Source organism: Eleutherodactylus coqui, chromosome 1 (genome assembly GCF_035609145.1).
Source record: "Eleutherodactylus coqui strain aEleCoq1 chromosome 1, aEleCoq1.hap1, whole genome shotgun sequence".
Taxonomy (NCBI): domain Eukaryota; kingdom Metazoa; phylum Chordata; class Amphibia; order Anura; family Eleutherodactylidae; genus Eleutherodactylus; species Eleutherodactylus coqui.
In genome coordinates, this window is record NC_089837.1 from 32,646,845 (window position 1) to 32,667,631 (window position 20,787).

At 46.8% G+C, this 20,787-nt stretch overlaps 1 protein-coding gene across 1 annotated transcript in view; it reads right to left on the reverse strand.

Annotated features, from left to right (window-relative positions):
• The window catches only part of SCARA5 (scavenger receptor class A member 5), a 290,718-nt gene that overhangs the window by 263,717 nt on the left and 6,214 nt on the right, over window positions 1-20,787 (reverse strand). Inside the window, exon 2 of the mRNA XM_066594696.1 lies at window positions 9,028-9,158. Within this exon, the coding sequence (XP_066450793.1) occupies window positions 9,028-9,139 (112 nt within the window). The 5' untranslated portion in view covers window positions 9,140-9,158. The remainder of the gene's footprint in view (window positions 1-9,027; window positions 9,159-20,787) is intronic.

Sequence of the window (20,787 nt, forward strand, 5' to 3'; positions counted from 1 at the left end):
TAAAGGTGTGCCTTCAAAGTGCAGTATAATGTAATGCTATTGTGTTATATTGTACTGTATGAGCCATCACATGATCGCAAGTTCAAGTCCGCCATGCAGACTAAAAAAATATTAAAATAAGAAAAAAAAAAGTTTTTTCAATTATTGGAAAAAAATAACGTATTTTATGGCAGGATCCATAAAAGTCCGATCTATCAAAGTAATACATTATTTATCCCCCGCGGTAAACGTCAGAAAAAATAAACCGCTAGACCTGCGCAGTTTTGGTCCCACTGACTCCAAGAAATTTAGTAAAAAGTTATCAAAAAGTCACATGGACTCCAAAATGGTACCAGTAAAAAACTATGCCGATGGAAAAAGTTTTCGTGGTCAGAAGATGGCGGCAAAAAATAATTTTATATTTTATTTTTAAAAGTAGTCCTGCAATAGAATAAAGTCACCGCGTATTTTCTGTTGCAGTGTGTGCGCCATAGAAAGTAGACCCCCCCAAAGATGGCGTAGTTGTGTGTTTTTCCCACTTCACTCCACTTTTTTTTTCTTTTTTAGGTTTTCCAGTATCTTAAATGGTACCATTGAAAAATGCAACTCGTCCTGCAAGAAACAAGTCCTCATGTAGTTGTGTGAGCGGAAAAATAAAAAGTTATGATTTTTTGAACGGGAGGAGGAAAAAACAAAAAAAGGGGGAAAAAAAGGACAATTTCCTTAAGGGGTTTAAGATGATGCGGCTGCATCTGTATCCTGGAAAACCACTCTAGTAATAAAGGGATTCCACAGGTTTCGAACACACTTCCTCCCGGCACTCTACCAGACACAATAGCTCAGCCTGCTGTGCTACTTAGGCATGTATTATGTGCCAGAGGCTTAGAAAAACATGACTGCTTCCCTTCAAAAACAGCACCCCATCAGGTTCTGTGTGGTATTGAAGCTCAGCCTCTTTCACTTGGCCGAAGCTGAGCTGCAATACCAGAGACAACCAGTGGACAGATGGGGCGCTGTTTAATGCTGATGTGTACAGTTCCTGTTTCTGGGTGGTGCGGTAAGCTCCTCGTCAGGTCATTGTAAAGAGATGAAGTGTTAAACCTGAGACGTGCTGCTCAGCCCGCGGACGGGACCGCCAAGATCGAAAATAAGACCTTCAGGGGGTGAAAGAGCTTTAGGAAAAACCACAAGTTCTACAACATTTAATACCAGGTCCAAACAAGAGAACGCCAAAACTGAGAGGAACCAGATCTCCGCGCCAATGACTGAAGCTCTGGAATTTACTGAAAGCGGATCTGGCTGATCGCTGGAGGCCAGAATGGGGGTCAAAGCAAGAACAGAGAGGAAGGAGAAATCTACAAGACAATAAGGAGATACACAGTTGTCTTGAGTCAGGAGGCCATTGAAGACACTGATTTATGTTGAACCACATGGTGCGCTCAACGCACGGGCCATGGACGGTCATCAACTGATTGAATACTCTACTGCATACTAATGGCTCATCCGGCATTACATTACAATTCGCCAACACTGTGAGGATCTCTGCTTGCTGTCAGCCACTGGAAACATTCATGTGTACATTCAGAGGATGGCAACCAAGTCCTGCTCACACAACTAAACCAAGGGGGGACCTCACCATAATCCATAGGAACGACAGTACAATCTGGAGGGAGGAGAAGGTCACTGGATAACCGGTATTAATTTCTACCACTTCCAATGACCCGACCCTTTCACTACCTCGGACTACAGGAGGTACTACTTTAACCCCCTAAATTACCCTAGACCACCAGGACTATTACGATCCGCTTACCATGTCCCCCTCTATAGAGTCCAAAATTAAAATGTTATCATCTCTGTTGGTGTTATGTTCGATTGCACCTTGTGTGGAATGTTTGTGGTGCCCCTGTCGTAAAAAATTATATATAATGTACATAAAGCAGCAAGATAGCAGCATAACCACACCAGTCCAGCTTAGTGAAGAAATACTGTACCAGAACCAAGCACCTTACCAAGCTCAGTACGTAACTACAGCACAAAAAACAAGCTCATAGAAGAAATGCAACATGAACCAAACTCATAACAAAAATACAGCACCAGAACCAAGGTCATGACACAAATACAGCACCAGAACCAAGCTCATGACATAAATACAGCACCAGAACCAAGCTCATGACACAAATACAGCACCAGCACCAAGCTCATGACACAAATACAGCACCAGAACCAAGCTCATGATATAAATACAGCACCAGAACCAAGCTCATGACATAAATACAGCACCAGAACCAAGCTCATGACATAAATACAGCACCAGAACCAAGCTCATGACACAAATACAACACCAGAACCAAGCTCATGACATAAATACAGCACCAGAACCAAGCTCATGACACAAATACAGCACCAGAACCAAGCTCATGACACAAATACAGCACCAGAACTGAACTCATAACATAATTACATCATCAGAACCAAGTTCATAGTATAATTACAGCACCAGAACCAAGCTTATAACATAAATACAGCATCAGAACCAATTTCATAAAATAAATACAGTGCCAGAACCAATATATTAATATAATTACAGCACCAGAACCAAGCATGGTACTTAAATGCAGCAACAGAACAAAGCTCGGTCAATAAATACTCTCATAGAGCACGACAAGGCCTACGTGTTCCTGGAGCCGCAGTCACACACTGTCATGCACTCTGCACTTCTTTCTTAGTCTCCCTGGTCTCTGTCTGTAGGGCTTGCATGCGCTTCCCCCAGTTTCCAGCGTATATTACAGTGAATGTGACGGACTGCACTTTTGCAGTCCTCCTGCCTAAGGCCTCATGTCCACGGGGAAAATCAGGCCCGCCGCGGATCTTCTTTCTTCGGCCCGGTAGATGTGCCCGGCGCATGCGCGCAGCACGCTGCCGGTGTGCCGAGCACATCCGCCGGGCCGAAGAAAGAAGATCTGGCCGCGATGGAGGGGAGACACGCAGCATCAAGGACAGGTGAGTTTATTCTTATTTTCAGGCCTCATGTCCGCGGGAAAGGAGGGACCCGCTGCGGATTCTGCATGGAGAATCCGCGGCGGGCCTGATTTTCCCCGTGGACATGAGGCCTAAAGCCTGGCCTTTGCCACTTTTTAAAAAAGTGGTGGAGCTTGGTGTAAATGCCCAAATAGGCGCCATTTTAACACACACTTTTGAATGCCAACATTCTGGCACCCAAGACTTAATAAATAGGCCTCATTAAAGGGGTTGTCCCGCGAAATCAAGTGGGGTTCAGCACTTCTGTATGGCCATATTAATGCACTTTGTAATGTACATCGTGCATTAAATATGAGCCATACAGAAGTTATTCACTTACTTGTTCCGTTGCTGGCGTCCTCGTCTCCATGGTGCCGTCTAATTTCAGCGTCTAATCGCCCGATTAGACGCGCTTGCACAGTCCGGTCTTCTCCCTGGTGAATGGGGCCGCTCGTGCCGGAGAGCTGGTCCTCGTAGCTCCGCCCCGTCACGTGTGCCGATTCCAGCCAATCAGGAGGCTGGAATCGGCAATGGACCGCACAGAGCCCACGGTGCACCATGGGAGAAGACCCACGGTGCATCGTGGGTGAAGATCCCGGCGGCCATCTTGCTAAGGTAAGGAAGAAGTCACCGGAGCGCGGGGATTCGGGTAAGTACTAAACGTTTTTTTCTTTTAACACATGCATTGGGTTTGTTTCGCGCCGAACGGGGGGCCTATTGAAAAAAAAACAACCCGTTTCGGCTCGGGACAACCCCTTTAACTATTCGTTTGCACCAAAAAGAACAGATGTTCTGCCTCTAGAAAAGGGGGGCGGGGTTCGAGTCAAGTGAGGTTTTTACAGACATTTTTACTATGAGACTTTTTAAAAAGTTGAAAAACTTTCGCAATCTCACTCCAGAAGCCGGATGGTGTACAAAGTGGCTCGATATACCTAAACTTATATAAAGATGCCACAAATGTATAATTTCATTAATTGTCCACATCTTTACACTGGAGAAGCGAAGAAAAGCTGCCAGGAAAGTGACGTCAAAAGTCCCCCTGATGATAAACTCCCCCCATAATCTACAGTAAATCATCCTTGCCTTCACCTGTCACTTCTTCCCATCCACCTGCACATAACATCCACTCGCTCACAATTGGCCCTTTAAGCTAGAAATAGTCCGGCCCTAAACTGAGTCCTAATAGGACATTCATAAAACTTTCCCAATGCTGGTACTGTGCGCACGCTCTTGGACAGCGTCCCGCTAAATCCAGTGCTCGGCTCGGCTGACATACGTTAACTGCTCTAAGCGAATGCCAAAAATAAATTGGATTTACATGAAAACCTTCTGCCAACCAGAATCCAGCAGAACATCTATCAAACAGCTTTTTCTCGCTTGCTGTATTTTATCGTAGACGCAAGGAACACGGTTATGTCAGAGAACCTAATGGGAAATAAATGACACTATTAAATTATGTCTATGCTCATACCCAGTGAGGTTACATATTCGGCACCGCAGTCTGTTTCCACTTACTATGAGACGGAACACCCTGTCTGACTCATCGCATTGGTTGTAGTGGTTGCCTATGCAGGGGCATACCATGGCAAAGGGCAGAAACCCTGGCCTCAGGGGCATGGCTATATGGAGCGAAGAGGTTGCAGTCACTGCCAGGCCTTGATGTCCAAAGGGGGCCTAAAGGCCACTATGCTATTTAAGAAGACACCAGACTTATAGTAGATTGGACTCTGACAGATGTTGAACTTGGACCCAGAAGCTCTAAGCTCCGCACTTGCTTGGCCCTACGGGCGTGCGCTTAGCTCTGTTTCCTACACGTCTCCCTGAACAGTATTTCTTGTTTCTGCACCTTTTCTGCCTAATCTTGTTGTTTTGTTCTGAGGCTACATAATTTCTTGTACAATTTCCTTTTAATTCCTGCTCCTAGTGGGCCGGACCTTGAACAAGTCTGTGCAGCATAGAGAGGCAGTCTGTTGTATAGCAGACAAAAATCTGCCCTGTGACAATTTTACGACATGTCATCAGGTTTACTAATAGGGTGTCTATTACTGAACCTCATGGACCCCATTGAGCACAGGCCCTACTACTATATGAAGGCCTGACTGAACTCACTGTAGCCAAATGGTGGTCATCCAGACTGACCCTAAAATTCCGTCAGATCCCAGGTTTCACGTCCCAGGTAACATAACTGATCTTTACACTTGGTGAAAGGAAAAGCATCTCAGCTAGCAGAAAAACCTATTTACAAGTAATGAAGGATGGATGGTCGGACCACTTCTGAACTTATTGCGGCCTTCTGCACGTCCCCAATACATGCGCAGTACTAGCAAGTGCATAAACCACTCCACATTCACCAATGGTGCTTTTTATTACTGGACAGTATAGGGGTACAGAACAAAAAAAAATAGCAGGCTTGGCTTCATTTCATGCAGGGGGTGTTATTTTTGCGTGTTGTATCTCTGTCGATCGTAAATAATGAAAGACTTACAGGATGGGAAGATGGCATTTTTCACCGCATCCGGGGACAGCGGGACGACAAGGTCATTTAGAGACTTGAGGATCCTGGAGGCCAGCATCCAAGAAAATAGGACTAGAACCTGCCTGCACAAGAATACCCGTGAACTGGGTACGATCCCCAAAGGTTTGCATCAAGACTTATGCCAGCATGGCCACGCTACTCTTTATGTCCGGTAGACCCTCTCCCTCTGTTTGAGAAGGGCATTAGCACTGGCAAACATCCTAATGTGCCAATGTTGGCCAAAAACCCTTGAGGTAGAGGGATTAAAAGGAAAGGTCCTTCCATGAGCGTTAATGTCAAACTACTCTAAACGTGTATGGGGTTCGAATCTCTTCTAAATCGTATGAGGAGCTTTATGGACTATAAAGTTACACTGAGATTTTTTTTCTATTTTTTCTCTTCCTTCCTTTTTGTTGTCGTTGATGTTACCGTTTGAGAGCTACAAGTTTAGTTCACATATGTAACAGACGCCTTGATCGGGACGATCAAGTGAAAATAGGGGGTGTATGTAGAGGGGTAGCACTCTACACAGTTAATGTGAATCAGGGAACCTCTGGTAGGAAGCATTGCTGGGGGATATTATCTGCCATTTAGTGGCTTTATGTTCAAAAGCATCCCTGTGAGATGTTGTAACACTTTAGTTCAAGGCATATGCCAGCTGATTGGACGTGAGGCCAGTCCGACACGTCTGTCTGCTCCAACTACATTCAGCCGGCCTCTGCAAAAGCGCCTCTAAAGCCCAGCACTGCTGTCCGTTAGATTGGAAAGCACCAAAGGTTCATTGGTAAACCTACGTTTCAAGCAGCATGTCTGATGGTCCAATTCTTCCAACTGCAACCAAGATAGAGTGGGACATTGTCCCTGCTGCCTGCCCCCATCCGACATCCTGTCTAAACCATGTCCTGCACCTGGGATGCAATAAAATAGAAAACAGCCTATACTTACCCGCTGCTCCAGACCCTCACTCACTTCTGGGTGGCACGATCATGTGATCATTGCGGCTAATCACTGGCATCAGCCATACCAACACTGAGGGACCAACTGGCGCTATTAGTGTGAATGGGTCACTGAGGGGCACTTATTACATTGAGCAGTTCAGTACAGAGCCCTATTATTGTGAGGGGGTCAGTAAGGGGCACTACTAATGTGAGGGGGGAAAGGTCATATATTTACTAGGGATTTTTTTAGGGTGGAATTTCTTATTTTAAGGTGGAATAGCTTCCATTGAATGGCATCAATAATAAATCTAGCTGCTGCTTATGGCCTGAACACAGAACAAATTGTCTTAATTCGGAGGCCTCCCAAACGTCCTGCTCATAAAATAAATAACTGGGGAATGAGGTCACCCGTGAGACGCGGGGTATAAATAGCCGGCGTGTCAGACGCTGTTGGCTTCATTCATGTTTACTCCAGACCAGCTCGCCTTGTTCCTGAAGGCAGACGTGGGCGCTGTGATCCATTCCCCCATACCAGCTCCGCAGCCAGCCAAGCCCGTGTTCATCCAGAGGACACAGCTCTTCTCTATGTGTTCCGACTGTGCAGTTAAGATTACACTTTTTTGGCCCCAGCAGCAATTTTCACACATTTTGCAGCCTCGAGTATTGAGCGCACGGACCCTTTATGCGAGTCATTGTGTAACTTTAACCACATCCGCTCAACATCAAAGCGATGACTGCTCTACAAACATAACCAATGACACAAATTACTCTGCCGTCCTATGGCACCTGTACACATGTCCAAGGGGGCTGAGTCCCTGCTGACGTCATGTCATACACATGGACGCAAGAGATAAATGCATCATCTGCAACTTATGGAGATTAGCACGTACCATGTCACAGAAAACAGATAAGAAATAGAAAAGAGGGGTTTGGATCGAAAAAATCTTATAGCTGGAACCTGCCAAGAGCAGGCATTGCATAAAGGAAGGGGTTTCCATCCCTTTGCGTCTTTTATGGGCCATAAGAACTCTACAATTCATTACAATGCTGAAAATTCTAACTAAAATTATTTACTTGCAATACCACTCCGGACCACTTGGTGCGCTGTTTAAGCTTAACAGAAGCTTAAATAGAAAACCCAGTACCTGGCATCGCACCCAAGAGAGATTGGATTTGGATGTGCTGCTACTTCTGGCTAGGCCATATGCCGGGACTCCAACAATCACGTCTGAGCTCTCTGCTCCCTACTTTCTACTGCCCCCTTCTAGGACACCCCGCATCTGGTTCATCTTCGCTAGCTAGGTGATCCACTCCGAGGACAAAATACTTTAAATCAAACAAAAGTTTTCAGCCAGCAGGGGGCAGCCACACTATGCATTTACATGAACTCAATGCAAACAGCAACAGTCATCATTATCATCTCTGTCATACTTTCTCCCCATGCAAACAACAAAAATAATAGGTCCCCCACCCAATCCCCTCACATTTGAAGTGGCTGCCACTAGGGGACTCCCTTCCAGCTTCTCTGAAATCCACTTACTGTCATTATGTACAGAGCTTCTATAGTAACAAGGAGACAGGGGGGAGCTAACTTCACAGGTGGCTCCCCTGCACTTACAGGCTGCAAGCTGACAGATCTGCAGACACTCCGTGTCAAATAATTGTAGTTGTCGGCAGCACAACCATCCATCCACAGTCAGTGGGGAAGCTGGAAAGGTGCACGCTTATCATCCGGACTCCGATTCCAAGGAATCCACCAGTAATTTTTGTTATATATAGAAAACAAGCAGAACTCAGGAATCGTCTTGGTAAAATAATCCCATATTTAGATGTGTCTTTTTTTGGTCCAATAAAACCAGATCTGCAGACATTGTGATAACAATCTACATAGTCTTTACCTATCCTGCTGTAAGTGTGGGTGGGCATTCAGATACTGCTTCCCTGCTGATTGGAGCAGAAATAGAGCAATGCAGTATGGGAAGTAAGGACAGGGAAGTCAGGACAGGGAACTACTGGTAGAATGCTAGGCTTGGTACATACCCTCTGAAAATGGATTGCAAACAGCAGAAGAACAGAAAAATTGGGAAGACCTTACAGACATGAAAGAAGGAGCGAACAGCAGCAAATGAGGGTAAGGAGAACCTGGTGGATTCTAGAAAAAGTATTTAAAACAAAGTATGCTTTTAAGGGGTTTTCTAAGACTCAAAAATTGATGGCTTGTCCCCAAGATAGGTCACCAATATCAGATCAGTATGAGTCCACCGATCGGGACTTCCACCGATCAACTGTGCTCACATGAGTGCCGTGGCCTCTTCTTAGGCCTGTGACATCATGGTTATTGGTCACATAGCCTCCGATACTCATGGTGTTTAATCAGGCTAAGGAAAAGCTAGGCTGCGTCCCTCACCCTCAATCTTAGCACTATTGGTGAACATGAGGAGTCAATATCCAGTGTCTGCAGGTAACATAATACAGCTTGTGTCCTATTTTAAGGCAATAGCTGTTGACTGTCAAAAATTCCCCCTTAGAAGTCATTATTTGGGGTCAACCACTTACTGTAAGAAGGTGACTACTTACATCCTTCACATAGATTCATCTTGGACAAGTTTTTCCCATCGAACGATTCCTCAAATACTGAGCCATTCTCCTTTTCATCAAACGTATGCAGGTACATCGCCTTATTGTCCATTGCAGGTCATTAACGCTACCTAGGATGAAAATGAAAATAGATTAAGATTAAGTGTCTAACTAGTAAAAAAGGCCATTACACCAAAAAATTCTCCACGCTCATTCTTCACGAAACACTAAAATACACAGAAGTGTCTCCAGGATGATAATTGACCCAGCGGTGAGAACCTCCTTCGATGTGTCGCCCTACAATTTTTGAGGTCTATGCTTCTTTTATGGTTTTAGAGGTTTCGTTTTTTTACGCTATGTTCACACGGCAGATTTAAAAATGGATTTCAGAGTCAGATTCTGCATATAATCTGTGGTGAAATCAACATAATGAAATAATTAGAGATGAGCGAACGTACTCGGTAAGGCCGATTTCGCAATCGAGCACCGCCATTTTCGAGTACTTCACTACTCGGGTGAAAAGTACTCGGGGGCACTGTGGGTGAGCGGGGGGTTGCAGAGAGGAGTGGGGGGGAGAGGGAGAGAGAGAGAGCTCCCACCTGTTCCGCGCTGCTACCCCCCGCTCCACCACGCCACGCCACGCCCCACAGCGCCCCCGAGTACATTTCACCCGAGTAGTGAAGTACTTGAAAATCGCGGTGCTCGATTGCGAAATCGGCCTTACCGAGTACGTTCGCTCATCTCTAGAAATAATATTATCAACGCTCATGAAAATCCACTCCGCAGTCTTATATGTGGATTTCAAATCTACATTGCAGAAAGATAATAAGCAACCATTTTACTTTGTCACTTTTTAATGTGGAGTCGGCATCAGGAAATCCAAACAAGGCTTAGCCCCATTGAGAGAAGCCAGGATTACGACAGATTTTGGCACAGAGCGGGTCGCAAACTCATGTTGTGTGAGTCGGGCTTTCGGATACGTATGCAGTTGGAAGCAATTCACAACTTCAAGGTTGAAGGAACACTGGCCCCACTACCTGGACGTGGCAGTCTTGTAACTACAGAAGACCTGCAGGAGGGACTGAGGTTTCCGTTTGAAGAGTAAGGAGATGGCTAAATGATGAAGGTCTTTATGCCCGAACTCCAAGACATACAGTACATCTCTACTGACCCAAAAGCACAAGAGAAGTCGTCTCCAGTATGCTCCAAGCCATATAACTAAGCCACAGAAGTTTTGGGCTTCTGTTTTGTGTAGCGATGAAACTAAACTGGAGCTTTTTGGGCCTCTTGATCAGCAGTATGTCTGCAGGAGGAAGAATGAAGCAGATGAAGCAGAAAAGAAATCCCTAACTACAGTGAAGCATGGTAGCGGCTCAGTGATGCTACAGTGAAGCATGGCGGTGGCTTGATGATGCTACAGTGAAGCATGGTGGTGGCTCGGTGACGCTACAGTGAAGCATGGCGCTGGCTCGGTGATGCTACAGTGAAGCATGGTGGCGGCTCGGTTATGCTACAGTGAAGCATTGCGGTGGTTCGGTGATGCTACAGTGAAGTATGGTGGTGGCTCGGTGATGCTACAGTGAAGCATTGCGGTGGCTCAGTGATGCTACAATAAAGTATGGTGGTGGCTTGGTGATGCTATAGTGAAGCATGGCGGCAGCTCGGTGATGCTACAGTGAAGTATGGTGGCGGATCGGTGATGCTACAGTGAAGCATGGCCGTGGCTCATTGATGCTACAGTGAAGCATTGCAGTGGCTCGGTGATGCTACAGTGAAGGATAGCTGCAGCTTGGTGATGCTACAGTGAAGCATGGCGGTGGATCAGTGATGCTACAGTGAAGCATGGCAGTGGCTTGGTGATGCTACAGTGAAACATGGCGGTGGCTCAGTGATGCTACAGTGAAGCATGGCGGCGGCTCGGTGATTCTACAGTGAAGCATGGCGGTGGCTTAGTGAGGCTCTGGGGCTGCTTTACTTCCTCTAGCGCTAGAAACCTGTGACTTGTGGAGGATGATGGATCCAATCAAGTATCAGTAAATCCTAGGAGAAAATGTCATGCCTTCTATGAGGAAGCTGAAGCTTGGGCGTCAATGGACCTTCCAATAGGACAATCAACCCAAACTCACATCAAAGTCCACCAAGGCTTGGCTTCAGAAGAAGTCCTGGAAGATTCTGGAGTGGTCGCTGACTATAGGTGGGATGTGAAGAAGGCGATTGTCCATGAGGAACGGGCTAGGACTCCTCAGGAACACTGTCAGAAGCGTTTGTCTGATGATGCATCATGTCTGCAGCGAGTTATAACAGCACAAGATACTAAAGATACTTGTCATCGGGCGGATGTAATTCTGAGAGTGCAGGAGCCATTAAAAGGAGAAAACATTTGTTATATTACTTTTGTTGAGCTCTTTAAATTGTTGCTGTTAGATTGTTTTCTATTGTTTTTTTTTTACCAAGGCTGCACAAGCCCTGTGAGCAGATCTAGCTGCAGCCCTGTTGTTGTTGGTGCTGCTGTGACTAGTAGCACCCGAGAGAGGTGGCACTTCCCTTTTATTTTCTACGACACTCTACTCCCTGTCTTAACATCACGCTGCCCCGCAACGTCCATCTCTTCCTTCACCCCCTGCGAGCTGCTATCATGACTCTCCCTGCCTGTCCATGTTGGGTCAAGCACCTCATTATCTTCCACCTCCTCTTCTTCTCCATCATCCTTCTCCATCATACAATGGACTCTATGTCACAGTGAGCACCGGGATCTGCCACCTGAATTTCTGAATCCCGCTGAGTACATATTGCCTGTGGAGGGCTGACCGCACGCACTGACCTATTGTCATCTTCCTCTTTGGTTGGGTACCAGTGCATTCAATGTTGTGGTCTTCTCTCCATGGTTGTTTGGATGCCCCGTTGACTTCCATGACTACGAATGATCAAACAGCTCCTCAGGGAATTTGGCACGGAATGAAGTAGAGGGGGGATGGTCATGGCTGGCTGGTGCAGACTGACTGTTGTATGCCTGCAACTGGGATTTAGAGAAGGTGGCGGTACTTGAGACATGCTGTGCCATCCACTCTACGACCTGTTCTGCATGCTGCAGATGGAACACACAAGCAATACTACTTCTAAGGAATGGAAGTGGGCTTGCCTCACCTCCTGCAGAATATGGAGTTGTTGCTTTAGTGGGAGCTTCTTGAAGTGCCAACTTGGCCTGTCCTCTACCACCTCCACCACCACCGACACGTCCCCTACCTCTTGCTTTCATCATGTTTGCTTTTTATTTATTAACTTTTGGTTCACAATTTAGTGTAGTTTTATGTAACTTCTCAGCTAAAGGTAGTTTAACATCTGCGCTTGGGGATCTGCTTTCCCGCTTCATTCAGGCAGCAGGAACGGGAACAATCCTCGAAGTTGGACAGCTCCATCTCTGGATGGAACGAACAGCACTGGATGGCACCCACGCAGAAACTGGCCTAACTTTATAGTTTGCAGAAAACCACTGCCAGCTGTCTAAAGCCTGCAAATAATTTGTAGTGGCTGGACTGGTGAACAATGTCTGAGGCCGCTGACATGCACTGTGTGTATTTGCTGTTTCCCTGTTTTGTTTTTATATCAACAAAAAAAGCACCAACAACGAAACAAGCCGCATCCCCTGTGAGGCACGATATGAGAGAACAGAAGGCCACAGAATATAGATTGTATCTTTGTGAACTGTCCCTGTTTGGCACAGCATAATTGAATGCACCAAGCCCCACTGCTAGCAGTAAATCATTTATAGTAGCTGGACTGGCGACTTTGATGCCACAAACAGAGAACTTCAATATTCCCCACGCCAAAGCATAGTTCAGTCTGCTATATATGTTGGTAGCAGCAGAAATATCTCCTCTCCCAATGTACAGACCACGTATCGTATAGGCATATAAATGTGATGCAGCTTCTTTCTCTTACCCCTCCAATAGAACCCCATTAAAGTTATCTTCTGGTATACATTAAAGTTATCTTCTGGTATACAGTCTTCCACACCCAGCAGCAATATATTCTCTGTATAATATCTGTCTCTAATAACAACAGACCACGTGTTACATAGGCATATAAACATGATGCAGCTTCTCTATCCAGTGCTCAACTGTAAAATGTCCGCTGGTTACATTGTGCCTATGTTATATATGGCTAGGTCATGTGATGCAGGCTTCCAATAAAACCGCTGCCAGTTTGCAAGATGGCATACACATTTGGTGACACCTTGGCTGCTGATGGGTGGCACACTGACTTTAGCAGAAGGTATTATGGGAAATGCAATTTTTCCACGATCTTGGTCAAAAATCAGTTTGGACTTGTCCGACTCTGTGTTGGTAAAATCATGACGATTTTATCGCCCAGCTGGTCAAGGCAAACAACACTAGTCATTAAGGGGTTAAAAATAATGACTATGTACATTGTAAGTAGCTCCGGTGATGCGTCGGGGGAGTAGCTGGATTTGGAGTATATAAGCCAGATTCCCACACAAGTGAGGAGAGTTGGCTATGTGATGAGCAGTTGGTGGATAGTCATGCGCTCTGGCTAGGGGGACGTTGTAGGGAAGTTCCCCGTTGAGCGCCTGCGGGTCACCAGAGGCTGTCAGAGATCTCCAGAAGAGTGTTGCCTGGACAGGTGTAGATGGCGGGTACTGAGCTTGTTACTGCCAGAGTACAATTATAACCCAAATTAAGGCCAGTATTGTGATGTCACAAGTTGCGCCATACGAACAAACTTGTTTCCACTCTATAACTCATTCATTGTTAATTTTTCCATTCCCCCTGTTATATCGTTAGTGAGAACGGAAGAGAAAAGAACATTAACAGCGGCGTCCTGCAGACAGAACAGGATACGGTTTGTTTAAAGAAGAAAATTCAATTTTCTTCCTCTTCTAATCTGTTTACCTCTCACAGGGCCGGCAATGCTGGGAACAGGCCAGGTCCCACTTGGATGTAGGGACCCACAGCATTCTGGTTAAAGGGGTTGTACCAGGATCACAAGTTACCCCTTAGGATAGGGGGACTCTCACTGCTGATCTTGAGAATGGGGGTCCCATGTTCCCTTTCTGTCTGTGAATGTGGGGTCACATTTTCCCCCACAGTGATGTCAGAATGAATGTGGTGCCCGCTGGCGGCGCTCCATTCATTTCAATGGGACTGATGGAAATACCCGAGCGCTTGTTACTCGGCTATCTCTAGTAGTCCCATTGAAAGTGAATAGAGCGCTAGTGTGCCTGTGCGACCAGTGCTGTATTCAGTCTCATCTGTGGGCTTAGTGCGACCCTCGACAGTGAAGAAGGGGCACAAAGAAGGGCAACTAAATCAATAAACTGAATGGGAGGACTGGAATACCTAGAAAGTCTTCCAAAATTGGGATTATTCACCTTGGAAAAAAGACGGTTAAGGGGCGACCAATAACTATGTATTAAATACATGAGGGGACGATACAAGGATATCTCCTGGATGGACGGATGTCTTTTTTCGGCCTTACATACTATGTTACCATAAAAGAGACAGTCATAGGCAATTCATATTTCTTTTCCACAACATTAAAGTGGGCACTATGGACTGGGAGCATGCAAGGGCATTATTACTGTACTGAGGCATATGGGGGAATTTATACTGTTGGGGCATGCAGAAGCATTATTACTGAGGGAGCATGTGGCAGTATTATCCCTGAGCGGGCATTATTACTGAGCTGGAGCATAATAAAGCACTATTACATAGGGTGGGCACTATTAATGTAAGGGCATCACTAAGGCACTTTTACTGTAAGGGGGACAAAGGGCATGGCTTAGTGTAAAAGGGGAGGTATCTGATGGCATAAGAGCCTTGTGTGGCGCAGAGTGTTAAGGCAGCAGAAATGCAGTCCTAAGCTCTCACTCATGAAGGTTTCAGGTTCAATCCCCGTGAGGTCAGTAAAATGAATACCCAGCTTGCTGCGGGGTAAATGATGACTGGGAAAAACAATGGCAAACCACCCCACAAAAACAGTCTGCCAAGAAAACGTCGCAATGGGACATGACTGGAGGAGTCAGTCATGACTCGGTGCTTGCACCAGCGGACTTTACCTATCTGATGGCATAGTTATTTTTACACTGTAGGATGGAATACCACATGAATGAGCAATAGAAGTGTCAAGTTGTGCTATTGGTGTGTTCTATGGGTTTCTGGAAACACACTGCTGGAGGTGTGGTTGATTTGGCTGGCTGATGATGTGGAGTTCTCCAGCCAACCAATCACCATCAGTCCTGTGAACATAAATACCATCTGCTCTTACTAGAGGGTACTGGTCATTTACCCATTATCTCATTCCCACTTAGTACTTGGTGTGTGGTGTTATGCATGCTGCTAGTTTGAGTTTCTTCCCCACCTTCCCTGAAGATGGTCTGGACACCTGATCTCCCTGTCTGCATGTTACTCAGGCCCCTTCTCCCTTGCCCTTATCAGGTACGATCTAGAGACATCTGTTGACTTGTATGTTGTCAGGCGGGTAATATCTGACACTGTTCCTTTTACATCAGATTAGTGTCTGACACTCTTTCCCCTTGGTGTGTGGACACTTGAACTAGCTCCTGTTAGCTATGCATGCATGAGGTTCTGGATGGTGCTTCCTTTATGTTGCAGTCACTTGGTGTGAATAAGATCGTTCTTTGTGTATGTATATAGGTGTTGACTCCCATAGGTGTGAACTGTCCTATTTCATGTGTATGATGAATTTCCCTTTTCTGGTGTACCAGCCTGTTACCATCTAGGGGGAGCCAACTCCCTAGGTTCCAGTGTTGGGGCATCTCTATTGGGACCAGGGGCGTAACTGTAGGGGATGTAGTTTCACCTGGGCCCAGAACTCTTAGGGGGCCCATAAGGCCTCTCCTCTCCAAATAGTAAGCCTAGTAATATGAATAAAACGTTATAGTTGGGGGGCCCTGTTACAGATTTTGCATTGGGGCTCAGAAGCTTTAAGTTACGCCTCTGATTGGGATGATTGCCGTGCTTGTAGGCAGGGTTCCCTTTTTTTGGGTTTTAGTTGTCTTGTTAAAGTAAAGACTTACAAGACAACAAGGACCCTTGACATAGGCTTGTGAGCTTATGTATTCTGGCCAAAATACAAACCGATACCTTGTACCTACTTATTAGCAATTACATCTATTTGAGTTGTCGTACATTTGATAAGTCTGTTGTCAGTGTGGTGGTTTGCATGCACATCTGATTTATGTTGTTGTTGGTGGTGTCCAGCGTGTAAGCATGTCACTACTCCCCTTTCTTCCCTCTAGACTTTATTTAAACTGCGTTTGTGTAGGTCGTTGTTCCCATGGCTTACATGGACGTAATAAGAAGGGTCCGTGATGATGGAAGTCCCTGAGAAAACCCGCAACCCCTGTCCCTGCCTACTTGCCCCCCTGGGCTAACCCCCAGGGCGACAACTGGGCGACAACTGGTCCCTACACTCACTAGGGAAGCGGGACACGGGAAAGACAAACAGACACTGGAGACAAACAAACATTAGAATGGTCAGACTATCCGGGTCGGCAATAGGAGGGTACGCGGTAGAAAGGGGTCAGGCAAAACGAAGTCAAGTCTAAAAAGCAGAAGTCAGAAAGCCGTGGTCACAACAGGAGTCAAAACAATACGCGGGTGCAGCTGGAAGACCAAACTAACACTGGCAATGCTGGAAGGAAACAGACACATTTAAATGCTGTCAGAACTCCCGCCCCAGCAGCTGATTGGGGCGGGGAGCCTGACAGCAGCAGGGCACAATCAAGGAGACACTGGGAACACCGCCCCCAGCCTTGCTGAGCAGACGTATGCCAAGGAAGCACACCCGGTAGTCATGGAAATGGGGATGCACCACGGGGCGGCACCCACAGCGTCCCTAGCAACCCGGCGGCGACCAGAGTTACAGCGGCCAGGGGATATCACTAGAACCGGGGCTCCCCAGCGCCACACTCCTGCAACCCGGGTGGTAGGACTGGCAGTGCGGGCACAGAGGCCCCGAGAGTTGTCGGTTCTGACAGGTACCTTATAGGGCATTATGCAATACAAGACTGGCCTGATTGGAGGAGGATTGGGGTGGAATAGTCACAGTTATAGTCATGTGAGCACACTGATATTTCAAATCGGATGAGGATTAGGGATAAGGGCCTTCTATATGGCGCGATTGTTGGGCAAAAAATTCCGTCCAATTGTCAAGCTATGAGAAAGGACAAAGAACTAGCTGATAAATGAGCTAAGACTTATCAGTTAATCCTACCATTTATGTGAGCATAAAAATACTTTCTGGTTGGCTGCAGATCTCACTGAGTAAATAGGGAGATGCACAGTCGACTAATGTCAATTCCATGGGTAATGTGATCATTCATCCGCTAACCGAGTCTCAATCAGCCCATGTAAAGTCCTAGTAGATATCTGCTGATCTCCTTGATCTGCGCTCATCTACTAAAGCAAATCGCTTATACTCGCCGATAAGACACATAGCTCGCCCTCCAGATTTCAGCGTGTCATTATCACGTCCCCCCAAGTGTCAGCGTGTCATTATCCCGTCCCCCAAGTGTCAGCGTGTCACTATTCTGTCACCGAAGTATCAGTGTGTCATTATTCTGTCCCCCAAGTATCAGCGTGTCATTATCCCGTCCCCCAAGTGTCAGCGTGTCATTATCCTGACCCCCAAGTGTCAGTGTGTCATTATCCTGTCCCCCAAGTATCAGCCTGTCATTATCCTTTCCCCCAAGTATCAGCGTGTCATTATCCTGTCCTCCAAGTATCAGTGTCATTATCCCGTCCCCCAAGTGTCAGCGTGTCATTATCCCGTCCCCCAAGTGTCAGCGTGTCACTATTCTGTCCCCCAAGTATCAGTGTGTCATTATTCTGTCCCCCAAGTATCAGCCTGTCATTATCCTTTCCCCCAAGTATCAGCGTGTCATTATCCCGTCCCCCAAGTATCAGCGTGTCATTATCACGTCCCCCCAAGTGTCAGCGTGTCATTATCCCGTCCCCCAAGTATCAGCGTGTCACTATTCTGTCCCCCAAGTATCAGTGTGTCATTATTCTGTCCCCCAAGTATCAGCGTGTCATTATCCTGTCCCCCAAGTATCAGCCTGTCATTATCCTTTCCCCCAAGTATCAGCGTGTCATTATCCTGTCCTCCAAGTGTCAGCGTGTCATTATCCCGTCCCCCAAGTGTCAGCCTGTCATTATCCTGTCCCCCAAGTGTCAGCGTGTCATTATCCTTTCCCCCAAGTGTCAGCCTGTCATTATCCTGTCCCCCAAGTGTCAGCGTGTCATTATCCCGTCCCCCAAGTGTCAGCCTGTCATTATCCTTTCCCCCAAGTATCAGCGTGTCATTATCCTGTCCCGCAAGTATCAGCCTGTCATTATCCTGCACCCCAAACATCAGCGTGTCATTATCCTGTACCCCAAGTATCAGTGTGTCATAATCCTTTCCCCCAAGTATCAGCGTGTCATTATCCTGTCCTCCAAGTATCAGTGTCATTATCACGTCCCCCCAGTGTCAGCGTGTCATTATCCTGTCCCCCAGGTGTCAGCGTGTCATTATCCCGTCCCCCAAGTGTCAGCGTGTCATTATCCCGTCCCCCAAGTCTCAGCGTGTCACTATTCTGTCCCCCAAGTATCAGTGTGTCATTATCCTGTCCCCCAAATGTCAGCGTGTCAATATCCTGTACCCCAAGTATCAGCATGTCTTTATCCTGTCCCCCAAATATGACAGCGTGCCTTTATCCTGTCCACCAAGTGTCAGCGAGTCATTATCCCGTCCCCCAAGTGTCAGCGTGTCATTATCCTGTCCCCCAAGTGGCAGCGTGTCATTATTCTGTCCCCCAAGTGTCAGCGTGTCATTATCCTGTCCCCCACGTATCAGCGTGTCATTATTCTGTCCCCCAAGTGTCAGCGTGTCATTATCCCGTCCCCCAAGTATCAGCGTATCATTATCCTGTACCCCAAGTGTCAGCGTGTCATTATCCTGTCCCCCAAGTGGCAGCGTGTCATTATTCTGTCCCCCAAGTGTCAGCGTGTCATTATCCTGTCCCCCACGTATCAGCGTGTCATTATTCTGTCCCCCAAGTGTCAGCGTGTCATTATCCCGTCCCCCAAGTATCAGCGTATCATTATCCTGTACCCTAAGTATCAGCGTGTTATTATCCTGTCCCCAAACTGTCAGCGTGTCATTATCTTGTCTCCAAAGTATTAGCGTGTCATTATCCCGTCCCCCAAGTGTCAGTGTGTCATTATCCCGTCCCCCAAGTGTCAGTGTGTCATTATTCTGTCCCCCAAGTATCAGCGTGTCATTATCCCGTCCCCCAAGTGTCAGCGTGTCATTATCCTGACCCCCAAGTGTCAGTGTGTCATTATCCAGTCCCCCAAGTATCAGCATGTCATTATCCTGTCCCCCAAGTATCAGCCTGTCATTATCCTTTCCCCCAAGTATCAGCGTGTCATTATCCTGTCCTCCAAGTATCAGTGTCATTATCCCGTCCCCCAAGTGTCAGCGTGTCATTATCCCGTCCCCCAAGTGTCAGCGTGTCACTATTCTGTCCCCCAAGTATCAGTGTGTCATTATTCTGTCCCCCAAGTATCAGCCTGTCATTATCCTTTCCCCCAAGTATCAGCGTGTCATTATCCCGTCCCCCAAGTATCAGCGTGTCATTATCACGTCCCCACAAGTGTCAGCGTGTCATTATCCTGTCCCCCAAGTATCAGCGTGTCACTATTCTGTCCCCCAAGTATCAGTGTGTCATTATTCTGTCCCCCAAGTATCAGCGTGTCATTATCCTGTCCCCCAAGTATCAGCCTGTCATTATCCTTTCCCCCAAGTATCAGCGTGTCATTATCCTGTCCTCCAAGTGTCAGCGTGTCATTATCCCGTCCCCCAAGTGTCAGCCTGTCATTATCCTGTCCCCCAAGTGTCAGCGTGTCATTATCCCGTCCCCCAAGTGTCAGCCTGTCATTATCCTTTCCCCCAAGTATCAGCGTGTCATTATCCTGTCCCGCAAGTATCAGCCTGTCATTATCCTGCACCCCAAACATCAGCGTGTCATTATCCTGTACCCCAAGTATCAGTGTGTCATAATCCTTTCCCCCAAGTATCAGCGTGTCATTATCCTGTCCTCCAAGTATCAGTGTCATTATCACGTCCCCCCAGTGTCAGCGTGTCATTATCCTGTCCCCCAGGTGTCAGCGTGTCATTATCCCGTCCCCCAAGTGTCAGCGTGTCATTATCCCGTCCCCCAAGTCTCAGCGTGTCACTATTCTGTCCCCCAAGTATCAGTGTGTCATTATCCTGTCCCCCAAATGTCAGCGTGTCAATATCCTGTACCCCAAGTATCAGCATGTCTTTATCCTGTCCCCCAAATATGACAGCGTGCCTTTATCCTGTCCACCAAGTGTCAGCGAGTCATTATCCCGTCCCCCAAGTGTCAGCGTGTCATTATCCTGTCCCCCAAGTGGCAGCGTGTCATTATTCTGTCCCCCAAGTGTCAGCGTGTCATTATCCTGTCCCCCACGTATCAGCGTGTCATTATTCTGTCCCCCAAGTGTCAGCGTGTCATTATCCCGTCCCCCAAGTATCAGCGTATCATTATCCTGTACCCCAAGTGTCAGCGTGTCATTATCCTGTCCCCCAAGTGGCAGCGTGTCATTATTCTGTCCCCCAAGTGTCAGCGTGTCATTATCCTGTCCCCCACGTATCAGCGTGTCATTATTCTGTCCCCCAAGTGTCAGCGTGTCATTATCCCGTCCCCCA